The 22,886-nt window shown below is 47.2% G+C and overlaps 1 protein-coding gene across 1 annotated transcript in view; it reads right to left on the bottom strand.

Annotated features, from left to right (window-relative positions):
* SEMA5A (semaphorin 5A) overlaps positions 1-22,886 on the bottom strand; it is a 155,688-nt gene that overhangs the window by 106,353 nt on the left and 26,449 nt on the right. Inside the window, exon 3 of the mRNA XM_054984946.1 lies at positions 13,433-13,478. Coding sequence (XP_054840921.1) covers positions 13,433-13,478 — 46 coding nt within the window. The remainder of the gene's footprint in view (positions 1-13,432; positions 13,479-22,886) is intronic.

Raw genomic sequence — 22,886 nt, 5'->3', positions numbered from 1 at the left:
TGCTTTAGAAAATTGTCCTCCCCCACCCCCACCCCACCAGCTGTAGAGGGTTTGGAACTCCAAGACAGTTCAAACAAAGGTAGGCACAAAAGACAAAGAATCCTTCCAAAAGTTCCAAGTCATGTCAGAAGAGTAGAAGAAGAAAGAGCAAAGAGGGAGGGGACTTGCAAATAATAATAATAATAATAATAATAATAATAATAATAATAATAATAATAATAATAATAATAATAAAAGACCGGAGTGAAATGTTACAGATGCCATGAAAGCTGCCGTCTCTGCTATCTCTTTCCTCTTATTCTGTTTAGGAATGTGAAATATGTTACTAAATAAAACTGTCTTCAGTCTTCAGTCAAAGTCTCCCAACATTCGCCAAAGTGGTGTGGAGCTCATGGTAGCTGAAGTATGGTACAGTTAGGGCTCTTTTTCAGCTGGAATGCAGTGGAACTCAGTGGGTTGCCCTCAGAGAAAATGGAGATCAGGGGGCGGGGCCACCAGCCATGTGACCATTTTCTCTGAGGGCAACCCACTGAGTTCCACCACCTCTTTTCCAGAAAAAAAGCCCTGGATAGAATTATACTCATAATGCCACACTATACACATAATGCCACATGCTACAGACATGGAACAGCAATGTCTACATGCTACAGACATGGAACAGCAACGTCTACATGCTACAGAAATGGAACAGCAACATCTACATTCTTATACAATTCATACAAACAGGAGTACATATCCAAATCTATAAAATAAAAACAGAGACAAACAGAATGGGAACAAAAATTCTACGCAGATGGCAGAGCATGCCTTCAGCAGATGGCTCTGGTAATTAGATACTGGCAAAACATAACATTTCCAAAGGTGGTTTAATTACAGGGTGCCAGAAGCTAGCTACATAATTTCATAATTTCATTTAGTTGGCTTCTTACTATTGTTATCTGTTTGCCTTTGCATCTTGCACCATGTATTCAAACATCATTTTACGATACAATGCAACCGAGGATCCAAGTCAACGGTACAAACCGATCCACCGGACTCGCATGACGATAGAATTGACATTACAGAGCGAATTGCACAGATGTCTCTGTGGGTGAAGCTATTATGAATCACAGCCAACACATGTAATTGGCTCTCACCTAACAAACATAGAAGGCAGATGCACATCAGAACTGCCCTCCAGGATCAGACCAAAAGTCCATCCAAGTTCAGCTTCCAAGAACAACAAATCAGGTCTTCTGGAAGCATGATCTCCATGGCCTCCAACTCTCTCGATTCAGTGGGGACAGCCTCTCATATCATTTTTCGAAGCTGTGTCCTGGGGAAAACCCAAACTTCCACTCACCTGGATTTTTAAGGAAGGCAATACATTCTTATCTCCTTTTATTTTATTTTTGCATGCTCATAAACAGATTGCATAACTACAAGTTCTCAATGAGGCAAGCAAAGAAATGGGTGTAAAATGCATTCTTCCCCTCTGAACTTTCCTCCCCAAAGTCTCAGCACTTAATGTCAACTCAGTATTTTTACCAGTGGATTGTCTTTGCTTTTCCCAGCCAGCTGAGATTGATGAAAAGCCAGCCAGATCTGCAACAAAAGTTTGCAGAGGTCAGGGAGGGAGGAGATGAGGAAGGAAATGCCTGATTCATCCTTCCTAGTTTGACAAATTCTGAGCATCTTGTGGCTAAGGAAGACCGCATTCAGTATCTTATAGGTCAGGGGTCCCCAATATTGTGCCTGTGGCTTTCCCAGTTCCTGCCAAGTGTTTTGAGAAGGAGGACAGGGCCTGGTGGTGCTTTTGCTCAGCAAGGCTTCTAATCAGCCACTGGAGATCTGATTGGCTGTGTAGATTTTAAAGAAGTCGCTTCAGTAACAGCTGCCACCACGGACAAGGATTTTCACTATGCTGCCATGTACATATGCTAAGGTTGTCAGTCCCTTGACTCCCCCAGCGGGGGATTGGGAGCCCGGCACTTACCCTGCCTCATCCCTGGATTCTTTCTTCGTATGTGCACCCAGCTTGTGTGATGGTCACTTTCAGGTCAAAGGGCAGGTCAAAGGGCGGCCATGCAGGTCAAAGGATGCTCCTGCGCTCACTGAAGCACATGATTTGGCCTGAAATGGGCCCACTGCGGGGCACTGCGGGACATGGTTCAGGCTGCTGTGGGTGCGTGAGAGCCATGTGCCACCCGAGGGTGCACCGTGCCACTCAGGGGGGCGCCCCAGGGAGCGCACTTTCTCCACCAGCCAAGTAAGTGGGCACAGGGAGGAAGGGTGGGCGCAAGGGATCCCCCTCCCCGAGTGGGGGAATGGCACCCCTAACATATGCAAGAAAATATTTAAACAGTATGTTCATTTTAAAAGGCATCCCATTAAGCAGTATTGTTGCCAGGTCCCTTGACTCCCCTGGCGGGAGATTGGCAGCCCGGTGCCTACCTCGCTGCACCCGTGGGTCCTTGTTTCACATGTGCGGTCTCCTGGCTTGCGTGATGATGTCACTCTCGGGAAGTGACATCATCACGCGAGCCAAACAGCGGACCGAATTCAGCCCACTGCAGAGCACAGGAGTGCCGCTGGGAGGGGCCTGGAGTGCTCCTGAGTTTCACAGTGGGCCAATTTAGGCCTCAAATGGGCTTGATTTGGCCCACGGTGGAGTGCGGCTGTGCACCGCGCTGCCCAGGAGTGTGCCCCAGGAGCCTTTTCCCCTGCCAGCCAGGTAAGCGGGGGCGGGGGTTGGAGGGTGGGAGTGGGGATGCCTCACCCCCAGCGGGGAACCGGCAATCCTCGTCCCACCACCCTGTGTCAGAGAATTCCAAAGGTGCATGCAGGCTCAAAATAGCTATAGAGTAAATATCTGCTTCACAGAACTTAAACCAGTTTTGAAGGAATGATCTTCCTTGACTTCTGAGAGAAAGAAGCAAGGTCCTTCTTTCAATTTCTGTCACAGTTTTCAGATAGACTGAACAAGAGGGATTCTCATGGCTTCCATGTGTCTTTGGAAGGGATGAATCTGTCCTATAGGCCACACACTCCTCTGACGAATTCTCACAAATACCCTGGGAAAGAGAAGCACATGGTGCTGTGCTGAGGTTGCGCCGGAAGTCGCTTGGAAGAGATTCACACCATCGTTTGTATTTGTGGACTCGAATGATTTGAAACAGAACTCAACATTCATTTCAGACCCTTTGAAGAGCCCCAATTTTTAGTTACATTTTTAAAACACAGACTCCAGTTATGCATAACTCGGAGCATTATTCAAAATACTATTGAAGAGGAACTATAAGGAAACTCTTCAAGCTGTGTCAAAATGTGCTTGAACAAATCTGGCATTTTCTTCAGCCGTACCCTTTAGCGATGCTTGGCAGGATCTGGGAATAATGCTGGTCGAACCAGGGCCACATGCTGTGATCTTCTGTTAGGCAAATTTTGTAATCACACTGAGGCAAGGTTGCATGGCTGTCGGTACAAGCTTTCAAATTAAATGTTTGAATGCTAACCACCACATATGACTTGTGCTTTGCACCAAAGCTTCATAGTTGAATAACCAACAAGAATAGCTGTAGGAAAGGCCTAGCAAAATACAGAGAGAGTGTTGCAGTATGCAAGTACCTTGGCAAGAAAATTGGTCAGAAAGCTAGATGTTGGCATACTAGCACAGAAGATGAAGACAGAGCAAAAACCACAAGAAATTTCACATTTACCTTAATTCCAACTATGCAAACATAATCCCACCTTTCTGGGAACCTTAACTATTTAGCCCTCATCCTCAAATGAACAACTGCTCTTTCATGGGCCAGTCTGGCCTCAGTGAAAGTGAGGACTCCTCGGGAGGAGAGGAGCCTCGTGTAGCCAGCCCTGACTCAGCTGCCACCAGTGATCAGGAAGAACAGCTGCTGGCTAATCAGAGTCCACAGCCAGCAGCTGAGGCAGAGCCACCAGCACCCTCCAGCTCCTACACCACTGGAAAAGCCCAGCCAGGGACGTCCAACACCACAGGGGAAGCCCAGCCAGGGGCTTCCACCACCCCCCCAGGTTTGCCCACACCCAAAGAACGCTGCAGACAAAGGTACAGAGTAGAGTTGCAGGAGAGAAGGCGGAGTGCTCGCCTCCTGGGACGACGCCAGCTGCTTGTGGATAGTGATGATGAGTAGCATTAGGATAGAGCCCAAGCGGTTGGCTGCAAAGCACACCTGGCGATAAAAGCCAGTCTAGAGGAACTGCCAGGCATGAAAGCAACTAGTTGAATCCCAGCTACTGCTGCGGCCACTCCCTTGAACCCTGCCTTGTCCCTGTAGCCTTTGGACTGTGCCCTGTCTCTGCCTGCCTCTGGACCTGACTTTACTTGTACTGACCTACCAACCCCCTGGCTTGGATCTTAGACTTTGGATTTTTGACTAGTGCTCTGACCCTGTACTGGCCTTTGACTACTGTCAGTTCTAGGGACGGCAGTCCATGGCAGATAGATCCCCAAACCCTTCACAGCAAGCACTCCAGTGCATTGGTTGAAAAGGTCTTTATTTAGAGATCCATTCAGTTTATGGGTACATCCATAGATGGGATAGGTTGGCAGGAATGAGTATACAAGCATATGCACTATTGATATAAGGAGCATTATTCCCCCCTCCCCTTGAGCAGTTAGCGTTTAGGCGCGAAAATCCTAAAAAGTTCCATGAGAACACAATAGCTTAGTCTGGACAGAGAAAGGCAGAAGATTACAGGGAATCAGCACTCCCTCTTTCCCCTGTGAAGAGTTACAGTATAGCTGCAAGGTCACTGAGCATACTTTCCGAGATAACATTTGTGTGTTCTGGGAGTCAGCCATTCACATTCTACGGCAATAATGCTGATTTTTCAGATTCATCAAAGGAATAGGGTTGCCACCTGGCTGCCTGCCCCTCCTGAAACTGGACCCTGGGGTGATGAGGGCCCCCAGTACTCATCTCAGGCAAGATCTATGCATGCTCCTGGCCAGAGCATGATGATGTCTCTTCTGGAAGCGATGTCACTGCACCAGCCTGCACAAGCCCCTGGCCCCCAAGTCTCTCAGACGCAGGGCCACGCATCCCGAGACCAGTGGTAGGGAGCCAGTCTGGCCAGCCCAGCCTTCTCAGGGACATGTCATTCAAAGGGGAACAGAGAGCAACAGTGTGCACCCAGTGCGAGTGGTGCAGGCCCCCTGGCCAAGCCCACTCCAGCCTGTTCAACAGCAGCAAGTCGGCCAGTTTCCTCCGTACTATGCCACTCTCTCCCCTTCCTCTCCTTTCCCTTCTCTTCCTCCTCTTCTTCTTCTCCCTCCCTCAGGTGTCTGTTATTTTGATTGCATTTCCCCTGGGCTGTCTGGGTAAAAAGTGGACACCTGGTTTATTGCTTGCACATGTTAGTCAAATTGAGCCTAAACTAGTGAAATGTTCATCAATATAACCATCAAAGTCCATCGATTTCAATAAATTATTTAAATAACCACAAAAGAAAGGGAGGCTACAACTGAAATCAAGCAAACAACTTTCCAATTCATATCTTCCCAGAAGAAACCTGCATGCTAATTAGTTGCTATAATAATTAAAACATAGATGCTGGCAATTAAATAGTACCAAGGACCATAATCCAAGACGCTGGGACATGATGTAACCCAAGTGACGTTTCGGCTACAGAATTTGTATCTGCTCAGGTAAGTTGTTGTAGTATTAAGGATTTCTATTTGGCTCTCTCTGCATGCATATAAGAACACTAAGCAAAATCACTTTCCTGGGAGTAATCCCCACACAGCAGACCTGTGTAGGATACTTACAGTGCAACCCTATGCAGAGTTACGCCACTTTAAGCCCACTTGAATCAATGGGCTTAGACTGGAGTTACTCTGTTTAGGATTGCACTATTAGTGGAACTTAAAAGGATTGCACTGTTTATGCCCTTTATTGCTGTTCTTTCTTTTAAAAAGTTAAATTAGGCTTTTAATTATCTGATCTAAACATAAATAAAATAAAATAATTTTTATCCATCTCAGTCATTCCACAGTATGTTTATAATGAAACACTGTGGGATGACCTAATCCTTTGTGACACCCACCCACACACCAGGCTGTTGTGTCAGGGACGGTGTGCACTTTACCCAGGCAATGCATTTGTTGCATACAAGCCAATGTGGCATTGGAGTTTGTTGCTAAACTCACATACACACTGCAGAGAACCTTGACTGAGCTAGTTTCAGGTAGGTAGCTGTACTGCTCTGTAATAGAAGGGCAAGATTTGGGTCCCGTAGCGCCTTAAACACCAGCAAGGTTTCCAGGGTATGAGCTTTCGAGAGTCAGAGCTTCCTTTGTCAGATACCTCGAAATCTTGTCGGTCTTTAAGGTGCTACTGGACTCGAATCTTGCTCTCGCAAGACTGAGCTCGCATTCCTTGGAACGTAAACACAGGTGTTTAAAGACATGCTAGCATTCTCTGGTTTCTCTTTAGACCGCATGTAACGCCACCCACTCTTTTCATGTTTAGCGTGGGAAACACTGGTTTCAAGCCATAAAATTCTGGAGCTGCCTTCAGTAATTCTCTCTTAAGGTGGGGTATAGCTTTGCTCATCATTAATTGCATTAGTGTGAAGAGTACAGTGTGGGGAAAATGGCACACTCTTTTTTTCATTGTTGATACAGGGGGCAGAAGAGTTGAGCATAAGCAGCTGCTCTGGACCCACCCTGCCAGAATGGCAATGGCCCACGCGCTGAAAACAGAACTGAGGAGGGATACCTTGTCCCCTCTGAGCAGAGGCAGCCTCTAACTCATTTTCTCCCACTACGAAGACCCAGCAACAAGAAAGATCTTTGGATGAGGCAAACCAGATTGCTCGGTGTGTGTGTATTGGATGTATTATATATGGCATGTACAGGAAGCTGCTGAATATAAACAAAATTCAGTATACATTCAGCAAAACAATAAATGTAGAGGCCTGTGTGCCAAGCACTGGAGAAATACAAATGTCTGCAATAAGAATGCAACACCTAGGCAAATTTAAGGATTTTATGCAAAGTTAGTTTTCATGATAAGGTTACCTTCATTTGGGATGGAAATCTGATCCCCCAGAAATGAAGAATCCAGTGCCATCCATATATAAAGCTGATTCATACATTCTGGCTGCCATCCTAACAACCATCTCCTGGGTGCAAGCCCCACTAAATTAAATGGGACTTACTTCTGGGTACAGGAAGAAAATTGGTTCCTTTGGAATGTGGTGCTGGAGGAGAGTTTTGCAGATACCACGAACAGCCAAAAAGACAAATTAAGTGGGTACAAAATCAAGCCTGAATTCTCCCTAGAAGCTAAAATAACAAAACTGAGGCTATTGTACTTTGGTCACATCATGAGAAGCCAAGATTCTCTGGAAAAGTCAATAATGCTAGGAAAAGTGGAAGGCAGTAGGAAAAGAAGAAGACCCAAAGCGAGATGACTGAACTCAATAAAAGAACCCACATCTTCCAGTTTGCAAGATCTGAGCAGGTCTGTTAATGATGGGATATGTTGGAGGTCTTTCATTCATAGGGTCACCATCGGTCAGTGGCAACTTGATGGCACATGACACAAACAGAGCTACTTAGGATAGCTCCCCACTAGAGACGGGCACAACCGGGAAAATGGCAGTTCGTTGCGGTTCATGGTTTCAAGAACAATGAAACCACAAACCGGCATGGAATTGTCCAGTCCGTGAACCAGTTTGTTTGGTTTGGGAATACGTCACTTCTGGGGCAGCAGAAGGTATGCAGAAAGCCCCTCCTCCCGCATTGTCGAGGAAACTCATTGATCAGTACCAGTCTGTCTGCAATGATGAACCAAAAAAACCTGAATCAAATGAACCGGTCTAAAAATTGTCGTGGTTCATCAAAAATGCCCTCCAACGAACCGCCAGTTCACGAACCAAAAAACAGCCTGGTTCATCACAAACTTTGGTTCATATTTTGTTCCTGCCCACCTCTACTCCCCACGTCTTTAAGGAAAACTGCCTTCCTCCTGCTTCCCCTGCAGTCCAGTAAGCTCCCCAGAATGCTGCTTCTGGGAGAAAGGGGAACTTCAGCAACAGAGGAGGCAAACTGGGGGTCTGCAATGAGACAAGGAAATTTGGAAAAAGTCACTCCCCTCGTCTTCTGGCAGAAAATGGCCGTCAGATTGAACTTTGGTCACCAGTCCAGGTTTGCTTTCATATAAATATTCTAGCAACAAAGCCCCTTTCAGGGAAAAATACAATGGGCTCTAGAAAGGGGAGGGTGGGCAGGTAGGCATTCCCTCCTCCTCCATCACTGATCCCAGATGGATGAAGGCAGGGAGGGCATGGCCACCTCCTCTGCACCTGAAGCCAGCTGAATGCAGGGGGTGGGCATTGCCTTCTGCTCTGTGCCTGATCCCAGCTGGGTGAAGGCGGGGCGGGCATTGCCACCTACTTTGCTCCTCATCCCAGCTGGGTCAAGGCGGAGGCCGGGCACCTGCTCCACTCCTGGTCTTGGCCAGGTGAATGGGAGAGCAGGCGGTGCCACCTGCTTTGCTCCTGATCCCAGCTGGGTCAAGGCAGGGGCGGGCATTGCCACCTGCTTTGCTCCTGATCCGAGGTGGGTGGAGAAGAGATGGGCATTTCCACATGCTCCGCTGATCCCAGATGGGTGAAGGCAGGGGTGAGCATTGCCACCTGCTCCATTCCTGGTCTCAGCTAGGTGAAGAGGGGAGCAGGCATTGCCACCTGCTTTGCTCCTGATCCAAACTGGGTGAAGAAGGGATGGATATTTCCATCTGCTCTGCTGATCCCAGCTGGGTGATGGCAGGGGCGGGTGAGCAGGCATTGACACCTACTACACTCCTGATCCCAGCTGGGTGAAAGCAGAGGGCAGCTATTGCCCCCTGCTCCACACCTGATCCCAAATGAGTGAAGGGCAGGCAAGCATTGCTACCTGCTCTGCTCCTGATCCCAGCTGGATGAAGGTGGTGGTGGGGGGGGTGCATTGCCACCTACTTTGCTCCTCATCCCAGGAGGATGAAGGCAAGGGATGGGCATTGCCACCTGCTCTGCTCCTGATTCCAGCTGGGTGCAGGTGGGGGGTGGGCATTGCCACCTGCTCCACTCCTGGTCTTGGCTGAGTGAAGGTGGGAGATGGACATTTCCACCTGCTCTGCTCCTGATCCCAGCTGAGTGAAGGCAGGGGGCGGGCATCGCCTCCCTTCTGCTCATAATCCTAGCTAGGTGAAGACAGGGAGTAGGCATTGCCACCTGCTTCACTCCTGATCCCAGCTGGGTGAAGGTGGGGGGTGGGCATTGCCACCTGCTCCGCTCTGGATCCCAGCTGGGTAAAGGCAGGGGGCAGGCATTGCCGCCTGCTCCATGCCTGATTTTGGCCTGGGCTCCCTGCTGTGGCACGCTCTCTGGAGGTATGGCTGCCTCATCTGGGCTTCCCTCCACAGCAGCGCCCTCTGGTGGCACACCAGGGTCAGAATTGAGTTGTCTTGAATACGCTTAGCCTTTTATATAGTAGGACAGAAAAGCTTGAAGGTGATGCTCCTTGGCAGGACAAAGGGCTGGCGTGCACAGGGCATCAGAGGTATGCACTGGCCTCCGCTTTACGTAAGGGTCTGTCAAGCCAGGAAAACAGAACTCTGCACCCCCTGCTTCACATCCACAGGAATGGATCACATCCCTTTTCCTCTACATGAAGGAACAGTATTAGTGCTGCATAAGAAAGGAGTCAACACGTGACAGCAAACTAACTGAAGCTTACCTCAACTATTTACAAAACAGGAACATGAACTACAAGTTATATATTTTGCAAACGTACATTTTTGAGAAATTTTAACCATGCCCATGTTAACTCCCCTCCCCCCTGTTTTTATCTTCACCAGAAGTGGAAACCAGATGGTTCAGACTGCAAATGGTCTGGCAGGCAACCTGCCAGTCTGAGAAGCTCCGGTTGACAACTGAGTCGGGTCAGCAGTCCATCAAGGTCAGTCTTGCCTACTTTGACTGGCAGCAGCTCTTCAGGGTCTCAGGCAAAGGTCTTTCACATCACCTACTACATGATCCTCTCCACTACAGATGCCAGGGATTGGACCTTCTGCATGCAGAGACATCAGAGTCTCTCTACACAAGGCATCTCACACAAGGACACTCAAGTGTATGGAGATGCAGTGTTAGCTGGGAAGCATAGTTTAAAAAGTCAGAGCCAGCGGAGATCGCTCCTCAGAGGGTTTTGCTGATTTCATCTTCGCCTCCCCAAAGGGGAGGTGAAATTCACAGAGCCTTCAGGGAGGCAAAGATGGTTGTTTACAACTTAGTCCCTTTAAAGGTTTCCAAATATGGCAAATGAATGTAAATCCAATCTACACTCCTGTACAGCTTTCCTGGAAAAATGCTATTGGGAGAGTATCCTCCTCCCTCTCCATGTCAGTCCAAAGGTGTGTCCACACAAACTGTGCAGGCACAGATTACACTGGGGGCCTGTGCCTGTCAGGTGGTGGGCTGCCGGCTTCTGGCCCACTGCTTCTTGTGTGGTGAGCTACTGGGTTGACACTGATGAAGAAGGGAGAAGGGCAGGGTGCAAACACCAAGGCTGGGAAAGAGGAGATGTTCTAGCTTTCAGCAGGCTGGCAAGGCACCAAGAGTTTTACACTGTGGTGCCAACTTGCACTCACCAATTGTTCCACTTCTCACAAAGCAGAGTGGGAGAAAGCAAGGTATATTTTTGCTCAAAGCTAGGAGGATCAAAGAAAGCATTATTATCTGGCCAGTTTAGCAATCACTCATCAAACAGCAGATGTGGCAAGAAAGAGGAAAGCCCAGCCATGCATCTTGCCGGTCTCCTATGGGGGGGGGGGTGTAGTGTAACCTCTACCCTGGTTTTTTCCACTGGTTGGACCACTGCTGCTCTTTCATCTCCTACCCCCTGGAATGTTTGGTTGGGACTGGGTAATATGAGTCACCATCTAGAGTTGTTTTATCGCTGAATCGTATGTTTATTTATGGTTTTAATGTAAATTTTAATGTATTTTTAATACTGATATTATCCGCTCTGAGCCCATATGCGGGAAGAGCAGATTATAAGGTTAATAAATCAAAACAAATCAATCAAATCAATGCACGTTCTGGTACAAAATATTTGAGAATCTAAAATACCAAGAAGAATTTGAAGTGCTCTGGGAAACTTTGTTCCAAGAGGTAGAGCCAGGGCTTTTTTTCAGCAGGAACGCGGTGGAACGGAGTTCCGGAACCTCTTGAAAATGGTCACATGGCTGGTGGCCCCGCCCCCTGATCTCCAGACAGAGGGGAGTTGAGATTGCCCTCCACGCCGCTGAGCGCGGAGGGCAATCTCAACTCTCCTCTGTCTGGAGATCAGGGGAGGGGGCCACCAGCCGTGTGATCATTTTCGCCAAGGGCAACCCTCTGAGTTCTACCACCTCTTTTCCCAGAAAAAAAGCCCTGGGTAGAGCCAAAACAAGACTCCTAAATGCATACAATGGAAGGCAAGCAACAAAACGGGATTTTTTCAAATGGCATGCCAGTCTTTCGGAAAATATTTTCAGACCCTGAAATAGCACCTTTTGGACCCAAACAAAAACACCTTGAATACTCAGCACAGATCTGTATTACATAAAACACCTATATTCGTATCACCAATCCTTTCTCTGACTTTTCCCTTCTTTCCTCCGTGTATGTACTTACGGTGAACACGATCCACCAGGAAGTTTTCTTGCATGACCTCCACTTAAAACAACGGGAAATGCACAAGAACCCGACTCTGCTTTTGCACAACAGCAGCCTTCCCAGCGGATTCCACCCAATGGCTATTATTCCTTGCCCTTAGGCAAGTTATTTTACATTCGTCATCATGTCTCCCAAGGTGTTCAAAAGAATTTAGCTTCAAAAAGAAAAATGAGTGGTCTGAAATGAACACCACTCCTAGGTATACCTCAAGAGGTCTTTTGCAGAGGATGATGTCCAAATGTCAATCACTTTCAGTTAGGTGTAAACTGCTATTCGAACTTGCATCTTTTTTTTAAAAAAAATCTGGATGCATTCTCTTATTTTTTGGCAGTGTGTCAGAGAAGTTGGGCAGGCAATGAGGCCCCCTGTGGCTATCCTTTTTTCAGAAAATTGGACCTCCAAAAGCATTTGAATAAGCATTAGAGTTGTATATGCATGAACAAAGGCTAATTCAAGCGGGGGTGGGAGAACCAAAATTCGACACCAAGGAAATTAACTCTGGCATTCATTATGAGCACAATAAATTCAAGCCACTGGACACTACTGCAGACTTGTAAATAGTGAGCTGCCTAGTCACCTGTGGAGAACAGGAAGTTCTTCCAGGCGACTAGGAAGAGAAACTGTTACGCACGAAGTTAGGGTCCATTCTTTTCTTCTTCACTTATATTCAACAAATTATTAAGGATGGAAGCGGGCTAGGAAACTGAGTGGTCATTTCCACTACTGCAATGCGAGTGAGAATAAGTAGGACCCAGGCTTTGCAACTCAGAATGATGCTGAAATAATCTTTCAATGACCAGCAACATTGATTCAAAGATTATGGAAAGCAAGAGGGGACCTCTGAAGATTTGTATATTAAGGGAAATCCCACTTCTCCCACCTGCGCCCCCCCCCTTTTATGCCTCTTGCTCCAGTTCCGCTTTCTCCCTCACCCTCCCCTCTGGCTCTGCTGCCTTTCCCTCTTGCTGAGTCAACCACCTCTTCTTCCCTCCTGCCCATCCCCTCGCCATCTGCCCATCTCTTTGTCCCTCCCCTGGGCTGCGTGGCTCACTCATGAGCTCTTGTCCCCACCCACCTCCCCAAATTAGGATGTAATACTGTGGAAATACTATTTTGCTTCAATTTTCTTAAGAAAGCTATTTTAATTAGCAGAATAAATATTGAATATGAAAAGATGAGAAAATAGTCTCCTAGTCTCCTGAGCATTTGACTACTTAAGCCCTGAAGGGGACATTACAGATCAGAAATTGAGTTGGCGACTCACAACCTATGCAAGCCTGGAATACACAGAGGCCCTCTGAAACTGCCCTAGGCATTGGCCTCGGGGCAGTGAGCTGTTTCTATCTAGTAATTTTCCAGGCCAAGAAACCTCCCCTCTCCATGGCACAGAAAACTTACATGTCAGCAATTCCATGATAAAAGGGGGAAACAGCACCGGAGACCCAATGCACACTGTGTGGAAACTGCTGTCACAAAGGAGGAGACAGCAGCAGCATCCATGTGAAAGACAGCCCTCTGCATTGGTTCTGAATCGTTGTGGCTTTGGACAAGACTGAAAAATTAGGGATAAAAAGTGGATTTGGGAGTAGTGAGGGATAACAGATGCACAGCAAAAGCCAATCATGATGTTTGCCTTCCTGAAGCTTTTCTTAACACTCTTTGTGTATCTATTTGCGCTACAATTTTTATTTGCTCAACACAGTGGACTTACCTGAATTAGAGAAAGGTCCTCGAGACGTAATCTGAAGAGGTAGTTTCTAAAGTGGGGTGGGGGGGAAGAAGGGGAAACAGCCATAGTTATGAAAAGTGAAATCATGGTATTCCTTTAGATCCAGACACTTAAAAAGCCATTCCACACATTCCACAGGAGCAAATCTGGGTCTGCTGCTTTCGTTTGACAGAATTGCAGTCAGTCCTGGCTTTCCGATGAGCATGCCTCTACATTACACACGTTTCAAGAGGACTCATATGCACATTTTACAAAGCTGTAAAAATATTTTTAAATGACATGTGTGACGTGGCCTGAAGTTAGGGCTTGGATCCTAAGCAGAATCACACTTCAGGAAGACAGCTTTCCTGCCTCTCCCCTCCCACTACAGCCCATTCCACATTTGCGATTCCAATTTCATTCTGCTTCTCTCGATCTCCAGAGTTCCACATGAGAAAGGGAGGCATGAGATGCAGAATCTAACGTTCCTCTGCTTCTCCCCGACTTTTCCCCTTGTGCACATACAGCAACTTTTTAAAAGATGCTGTTGAGTCGCTGCTGATGTGTCTTATGTGTGCAGAATTCTTGGTCAGGTACTGCTTCTCTTGCCCCCACCCTTCTTTTCCCTTGGGGATACCTGAGGGACCGCCTCTCCCCATATGTACCGCAGAGAGCTCTTAGGTCTGCAAGTAAACACCTACTGGTGGTCCCTGGCCCCAGGGAGGTTCAGCTGGCCGCAACCAGGGCCAGGGCATTTTCTGTCCTGGCCCCAACCTGGTGGAACTCTCTGTCGGAAGACACTCGGACCCACCAAGATCTTGTATCTTTTTGGCAGGCCTGTAAGACAAAGATGTTCTGCTAGGCGTATAGTTGAGGCCAGCACTGGATCCATCTAATTAGCCTCCCTGCCGGTCTCCTACCAACTTGGGGGAGGGGCTTATGGTTCATCTACCCCCTCCCTATGCTATGCTTGGGGAGTTAAAAGTTTCACCAACCCACACCTCCACCCTTTTCTCCCTTGGTGTATGGTGGGCAGGGAAACGGGGAAGGGTGCCCGATCTGGAATACTGACATTCATGTTTGTACTGAGATGTTATTTTATTGTTTTTATCCATTGTAATCCATTGTAATTTACTTATGATTGTAACCCGCCCTGAGCCTGCTTGCGAGCTAAAAATCTAATCAATCCTGGGCACTGATTGGTTGGCTACCCGGTGGAAACTACTCCCTCCCTCTCCAGCTCTCCACACACACCCTCTTTATTTTTATTGTTTTAAATAAAACTGCTGTACCTCGCCCTGAGCCGGCTTGTGGGAAGGGCGGGTTAGAAATGTAAATAACAACAACAACAACCACAACAACAACAACTGCAAATTCATAACCTTGCAAACTATGCCTGCAAATTAATTATTATAATCTGACCAACTTTTTGACAGGAGAAGCCTGAAACAAGCCCCAAGGAACTGACATCCACCCCTTCTTTTTTTTAATTAGGGGAGAGTCACAACGCTGTGACGTTCGTGCTTTCTAACCCTTTAAGCACAATGTCCATCCCATTCCCTGATAGCAATCCACATTCCCCACTGATCACTTCTTGGGTTTATTTTTTTATTTCCTTTTTTTACAACCGGGGCTCATATTCATGGTGATTATTCACGGTGATTTGGAAATGGGGGTGGGGACTCATCTCAAGAACCTTCCTTCCCTGTTCCAGAAGACAGAGTCTCTCAACACGAGACCTCTTACATGAGGACAGTCAAGTGTAGGGAGACGCAATGTTACCTGGGAAGTGTAAATTGACAGAGCCTTTGGGAAGGAGAAGATGAAATTAACAAACCATCTGAGGAGTGATCTCTGCTGGCTCTGTCTTTTTAAACTAAACTTCCAGGCTAACATTGTGTCATCCTACACTCGAGTGTCCTTCTGTAAGAGGTCTCATGTAGAGAGACTCACTGTCTCAAATAAAATAAAAACACCTTTTTGTTTGGGCAGCAGCATTTTAACATTTTGCTCTGGCAGAGAGGCACCGTTTTGCCCCAAGCAGACAATTCAAACCATATCAGAGCAATCTGCTAGTGGAACAAGTGCAAAAAGGACTATGTAGGTTTCCCCCCAGAAATCTGCTGCCAATTGCCTTTCTGGAATTTAAAAAAAATGGTGAGTACAGGACTTCCCAATCAGTGAACACAGGAACAGAGAGAAGGGCAGGGGATGGTGGAGAGACTGGGCTCCAACACGGCAATGTTATGACGTATATGCTGAAATTTTAAAAAACTCCAAATTGACATCGACTCCAGCTCCCATAAAAGGTGGCCTCAAACAGTCACATCTCAACGTGTCTGGAATAAGAAAGCAAATAGCAAACTGCCTCAAGGTCATGCACTGCAGAATGCCAGGAGCCCAAGCACATGTCCTCTTGTAGGGGACAGTCTCTGGAGTTCAGGGCTGTGTGGTTTGGGGTGATCCAAAGTTTTTTTCTGCTGCAGCTGCTGCCCCTTTCTTCTTATTGAATTGTTCTGGGGGCATCCTATTTGAAGCTTTTAACTCAAGATCTGGGTTTTGTAGGATGACCCAGTATAGGTCCCCTTAGAGGGCCGAGTCTTCTGAATCTGGAGGTGTATAATTTGTGCCCCTGCAAACTTCATTTTGGGGTTCAGAGCTTTTCAATTTCCCCACAATATTTTTCTACGGCTTTGCAAATAAGGAACTAGAATTGGCGAATAAGGAACTGGGAACTGGGAACCAACTTCAGCTTCGTCTGTTGCAGGTGGTCGTTGCAAGCCTCGATTGTTGCTGTTCGTTGCTGTGCGTCAAGCCAGACAGTCTGGCACCTGCAATCAATTCCCTTGGCAACTTCGGCAGGGTTTGTCTGAACTCTGTCTGAACTCCTGCTGTTGCCCTGGAAACCCCAATCTAAGCCCAATTTAGCTTGATAGGCAGGTCTGCAAAGACCAGGGGGGAGGGGAGCTCCCAGCTCTGTCTTAGTTTGCAGACAGTGGAGAGGGAGAGACAGCTGCTGTTGGCATTTTGATAGAGAGAGTGCATTGGAGCTTGAATTTTCTTTGTGTGTGGTGGGATAGGGATCTACCCCTTCAAGTTTCAGGGCTGCTGCCAGGCTCTGGGGCCAAGCTATTATTTATTATTGGTACCTTTCCTGGAGCCTGCTCAGGTCAGGTTTCTGGGAGTGGTGCAGTAGGGTTCTTGACTTGAATGATGGCTGAAAGAGAGCCTGCTGGCCTCTACGAACAGCCAACCATGAACATGTTTGTGAACAGGGCCATGTTTGTGGTTGTTCGTGAGTCCCTGTTCGTGGATGGCAACAAACAATGAACATCATGTTTGGGTTTTTTTCTGTTCGTGCCCATCTCTAGTCCTAACAGAGAGCAGTATAACACAGACAGGAGAACTGGGGAAATGTTGGCAAGGAGGTTTGGGAAGCAGATGCAGACTCCCAAACATAGATAGATCTTCTAAGGAGAGGAGACTTGCCCTATCCAGTCAAACAGGGAGGTAGCTCTAGAGAGAGGAGAAATCCCTGGCCGGGTGTGGTTGGAAGCCTTTGGAAACCTCAGGATTCAGTTAAAGGAAAGCACTGGTGTTTGAAGAGAAGGGGGTTGAGGTACTAGAAAGTGGGTACTAGCAATCCTAACTCCAAAAGAGAGAATCATAAAAGAAAGTATACTAAAGTGCTTGGGGAAATACAAGGGAACCAAAGCCTCAAAACAGAAGCCTTTAAGTATCTGTGAAGAGTATAAGAACTGAAGTCTGTGCATGTTCTGATTTTACTTCAGAGATATATAAATATGTTGAATTACCTCAGAAATTTTCAACCTCTGGTTTCACCTGACCTTTCCTCTCTATAGTAAATAAACTAGTTATTTTTGGAATTTTAAAAACGTTTCTGGTGCCATTTCTGTTGTTTAAGGACAAGGAAACGTCATCCCCCCACCCCCCAATATGCTCCTGTGAGTCAATGGACCTTTAGGAACTGCACGGAGGACAAACTAGGAGTCTGCAATTAGAGGGGGTATCAGCAAAAATAGACTTCTTCTCCTTCACAAAAAGAATGAGTTTTTTCAGAGGATCGGAAGTTGTGCTAGCTGAGCAGCACCTTACAATCCAAGCTTAGGACAACTCTCAATTCTTTGCCAGAGATTTATGTTAAATTTAGAGACCTCATATTAATATAGCAACGGAAATTGCTAGATCTAACCCAAAAGCTCTTCTAAGGTTCCACTGCTCAAGAGATGGCCAGTATATACCAATGGCTATCAAAGCCTTCAATGCTAAAATAATCCCTTGTTTGGGGCTGGTATATGGATAAGGGAGGTTACCGAATCTTTAGATTATATACTCCATTGGTTTTTATGGCTGATAGCAGGAGTGCCTAACTGTGTCGCTGGACCTGTACTTAGAGCAGAATTTGTGCAACGTTCCTTGGAGGCCAGGCCTTGGCTTGCTGCCTTCATATTGAGAATGAAGGCCTAATATTTGGCACCTAATGCCCAAAGAGGTCTCTTATACTTGCTAAAGGAAGACAGCCCTAGAAGCATATGAGGAAGATATATAGATAACAAACTTACGCTGCTTGGTCTGTCAATAAACTCCAGCGAAGCAATGAAGCTGATTAGGCCGAGAGTGTTCAATCTAGACCGGGCCAGCACTCTAGCCCGTGCAACACGAGTATGCTCCTCCCTTTCACTTGGGACCCCCTCCTCCTATGACTCTTCCTTTGTACGTGAGTTCTCTTACAATCCCTAATCACAGGCATGCTTTTTCGGCTCAAATTTCAAAATGTCTGCCCTCCTTGAGTCTCACTCTCAGTCCACAGACTCTCTTCCACATCAGGGAGCCGTGACGGAGGGCAGAGCCCACAGCTCAGCAGCAGGTGAATGAACCCCAGATTGTGACACAATACAAGTTGTTATACTTCCATGTCTGAAACTCAGAGAAGATTTTTTTTTACATTGGATGCAAGCTGCATGTAGCCGAAAACAGAACATACTATTTATTTACGTTATTTAAACATTTACATGTTACTGTTTAAGCCAGAACTTATCTTTTTGGATCTATGGCGAGACCACTCATTACCACAAATAAGACAAGACCTGCTCTCATCACTTTTAGTAGCCACTAAAACATCTATTGTGTCCTGCTGGAAATCTCCTCAACCACCCAATATAAATACATGGTATAATAAAGTATGGGAGCACATGGCAATGGAAAAAATAACTAACAGTATACAACATTCAGCAGACTATGCTAAGGTGATAAATTCCACAGAAAAATGGTAACCATTTATAGACTACCTTTCCACTAAAGACTCACAAGATACAATAACGCCATATCAAAAAATTTTGAAACTAGAATTTTGAAATAACAAAAAAGTCTATACCAAATAGATGGATAGCTTCCTCCATGCTCAAGATGCTCTAGGGCCAAGCTACAAGTGACAAATGACACTTGAACGGCAAGTGAACAGACTCGCATGCATTCCTCCCTGTTAACTTGAGCTGCACTTGCACTCCACTACGTGATCGAGTGGAGGGCAAGTGGAACTCAAGTGAACAGGGAGGAATGCATGCGAGTTTGTTCACTTGCCGTTCAAGTGCCATTTGTCACTTGTAGCTTGGCCCCTAGACTCACATTGCTAAGGGGACATAGACATCGACACAGTAGTGTACTAAACATACTGTAAATGGACTATTATGTTGATTGTGTAAGATGTTGAAATTGCACTTTGTTACTGTTTATGTGTTTAATTGTTGGTTAAAGTTTAACTGCAATTTAAAAAATCTAAAAAAAAATTTACATATCATCTTTCCATCCAAAGCCTGTTCCCAAGGCAGAGAACATCAGGCATTATTCATCTAAACCATTAAAACTGTATTTAAAATGAATATATAAAGATCACTCCTCAGAAGGTTTGTTAATTTCCTCTTTGCCTCCCCAAAGGCTCTGTCAATTAATAAACTCTCTGAGGAACAATCTTTGCCGGCTTGGTAGAGAGGTGAAATTAACAAACCTCTGAAGAGCGATCTTTGCTGGCTCTGAAGAGAGAGATGAAATTCCAACTACGCTTCCCGGCTAACATTGCGTCTCCCTTCACTTGAGCGTCCTCATGTAATTCGTCTTGTGTGGTTTAGCTGTCTGGTTGCTACCCATCTAGCCTCAGATGGCAGGGGCGCTCAAAGTCTTTGAAGATAACCAGTGTGGATGGGCAGATTCATAGAGGAGAAGGCAGTCCTTAAGGTATGCTTGTCCCAAGCCAAATACTAATAAAAAGTTGCTCAAAGATCACTAGAAAGATGGCATATCACTTATTTTATGTGGTTTTGGACAACCGATGTCTGTTCCATACTTACTGGGGATTTTCAACCATCTCCTGTGTCACAGGTCAGGAGTGATGACTTCCTTTTACTCTAGACTCAAGCCCATTTTCTGCCACTGTATACTTACCATTTCCTATACGCGTGTCAGGTAAAAGCTTCCAACTCATGCTGTAGCATCAGCATGGTACAGAGGGTACAGATGGGGACACAGAGATTCACAACCCCATAGCAACACTAAGGGTTCTTAGGACAACATCACATCCAATTAGAACCTACCCTCCTAATAAGAAAGAGCTGTTCTTTGATATTTATCCAGTTCGTGTCCTTCAAGGTGTTCTTGGGGGCATGCATTACATTATCCATTTTTATCCTCAGCTCTACAAGGACATTTTGGTCAAGAAGAAAAAATATCACTCATGTGAGAAAAAAGCCAGAGTGCCCTGAGGACATTTGCTGTGCCATTGTAGTAAGCAGCACCTTCTATGTTCAGTGGAGTCAATGGGCTTAGTAGAGTATAACACTGCTTAGGATCCCACAGTTAAAGAGGCAGATGGGTTTGCTGAGGTGCCAGGAACGTAAAGTACATGCTCTGAGATATAGGCACATCTTACTATTAACGCTATAAGGAACCATGTAATGTTCAACTGATTCTTTTGAAATGTGGTGCTGGAGGAAAGTTTTGCAGATACCACGGATGGCCAAAAAGACAAATAAGTGGGTACTAGATCGAATCAAGCCTGAATTCTCCCTAGAAGCTAAAATGACAAAATTTTGGTCACATCGTGAGAAGACAAGATTCTCTGGAAAAGTCAATAATGCTAGAAAAAGTGGAAGGCAGTAGGAAAAGAGGAAGACCTACAACGAGATGGCAGGACTCAATAAAAGAAGCCGCGTCCTCCAGTTTGCAGGATCTGAGCCAGTCTGTTAAAGATAGGACATTTTGGAGATCTTTCATTCCTAGGGTCACCATAGATCAGAAGTGACTTGACAGCACATAACACACACACACAATGCTCAACTGAATGTGCAATAAACCGAGTCAAGTCAATCATGGTTGAATTCACACATGCCACTTTTCAGCTGTTCTCAGAAAGACCATTTCAAAGGCATTTGGACTGGAGTTTCTGACTGAGCAATCCTAAGTAGAGGTAGGCACGAATTGCAATACAAAGCAAAAAAACACGAGCCAATTCATGCTTCATGAAAACACGGTTCATGGGGCCGCGTTTTCCATGAACTCCACGATTTTTTGGGACTGGTTTATCCAATTTGTAAGCAGTTTGTGAAGTCAGACAGGCTGGCACTGCCGCCCACATGGGGTGTGTGAAACTGACAGCTCTGTTCTGCTGCCTACAAGTGGCAGAAGAAGGGGACTGTCTGTTTCAAACGCCCTGTGCTGGGTTCAACCAATCGACTGAAGCCAATGCGGGTGTGTGGAACTGACAGCCCCATTCTCCTGCCACCAGCGAGGGGCAGGAGAATGGGGCTGTCACTTTCGCACACCCTGCGATGGCTGAACCCAGCATGGGCGGCAGAAGAAGGGGGCTGTCACTTTCACATGCCCTGCACCGGCTGAACCCAACGCGGGATATGTGAAAGTGACAGCCCCCTTCTCCTGCTAATTGTGGGTTCAGCCAATCGGCTGAAGTCAGCACGGGGTGTGTGAAAGTGACAGCCCCGTTCTCCTGCTACCGGTGAGCAGCAGGAGAACCAGGCAGTCACTTTCACAGGCACTGTGCCTGGTTCGGCTGATCAGCTGAACCTAGCATGGGGCATGTGCGGGCGGCAGGGGAACGGGGCAATCACTTTCACTTGCCCTGTGCCAGCTTCAGCCATTCTCCTGCTGGCAGGCGGCAGGAGAAGGGGGCTGTCACTTTCGCACACCCCATGCGGGCGGCAGGAGAATGGGGCAATCACTTTCACTCGCCCTGCGCTGGCTTCAGTCGTTCTCCTGCTGGCAGGTGGCAGGAGAAGGGGGCTGTCACTTTCGCACACCCCGGCACGGGGTGTTTGAAACAGACAGCCTCCTTCTCCTGCCGCCCACAAGGGCAGGAGAACAGGGCTGTCACTTTCACACGCTGTGCACTGCTGAACCCAGTGGGAGAGGCAGGAGAATGGGGCTGTCACTTTCACACGCCCTGCACCAGGTGCAGCTGATTGGCTGAACTCGGCATGGAGCATTTGAAACAGACAGCCCCCTTCTCTTGCCACCCACAAGGGTAGGAGAACAGGGCTGTCACTTTCACATGCCAGCTGAACCCAGCGCGGGTGGCAGGAGAATGTGGCTGTCACTTCACACGCCCCACACCAGCTGAACCCAGTGTGGGGTGTGTGAAAGTGACAGCACCTGAGTGGCAGCCGAAGGGGACTGTCACTTTTGCATGCCCCGTGCCAGGTTCAGCCAATCAACTGAACTCGGCGTGGGGCATTTGAAACAGACAGCCCCCTTCTCCTGCTGCCCGCAAGGGCAGGAGAAAGGGACTGTCACTTTCACACGCCCCGCACCGGCTGAATCCAGCGTAGGGCATGTTCGGGCAGCAGGAGAATGGGGCAGTCAATTTCACTCGCCCTGCGCCAGCTTCAGCCGTTCTCCGGCTGGCAGGAGGCAGGAGAAAGGGGCTGTCACTTTCGCACACCGTGCGCTGGGTTCAGCCAATTGGCTGAACCCGGCGCAGGGTGTTTGAAACACACTTTCACATGCCCCGCATCGGCTGAACCCAACGCGGGTGGCAGGAGAATGTGGCTGTCACTTTTACATGCTCCGCACCAGCTCAACCCAGCCCCCTTCTCCTGTGTGTGGAAGTGACAGCCCCCATTTGGATGAACCCGGTGTGGGGCGTGCAAAATGACAGCCCTGTTCTCCTGCCGCTCTCCTGTCGGCTTCAGCTGGTTGGCTGGGCAGTATGCGGGGCATGCGAAACTGACAGCCCCTTTGCTTTAGCGCCCCTGTGCATGCCCACATTGTGCCAGGAATGACATCATTCCTGGAATGATATGGCGTGCTCTGGAGCACATGAGTGCTTTGCATGCACACAAAATAAATTCCTCTCCCCCGCATCCCCCAGCCCCTGGTTTGGCACCCAGGGACCTGGCAAGCCTACCTGAAGATGAATGCTAACAACAGT

The sequence above is a fragment of the Eublepharis macularius genome, chromosome 7 (genome assembly GCF_028583425.1).
Source record: "Eublepharis macularius isolate TG4126 chromosome 7, MPM_Emac_v1.0, whole genome shotgun sequence".
In the NCBI taxonomy this organism is placed as follows: domain Eukaryota; kingdom Metazoa; phylum Chordata; class Lepidosauria; order Squamata; family Eublepharidae; genus Eublepharis; species Eublepharis macularius.
This window is presented reverse-complemented; position numbering and strand designations above follow the sequence as displayed.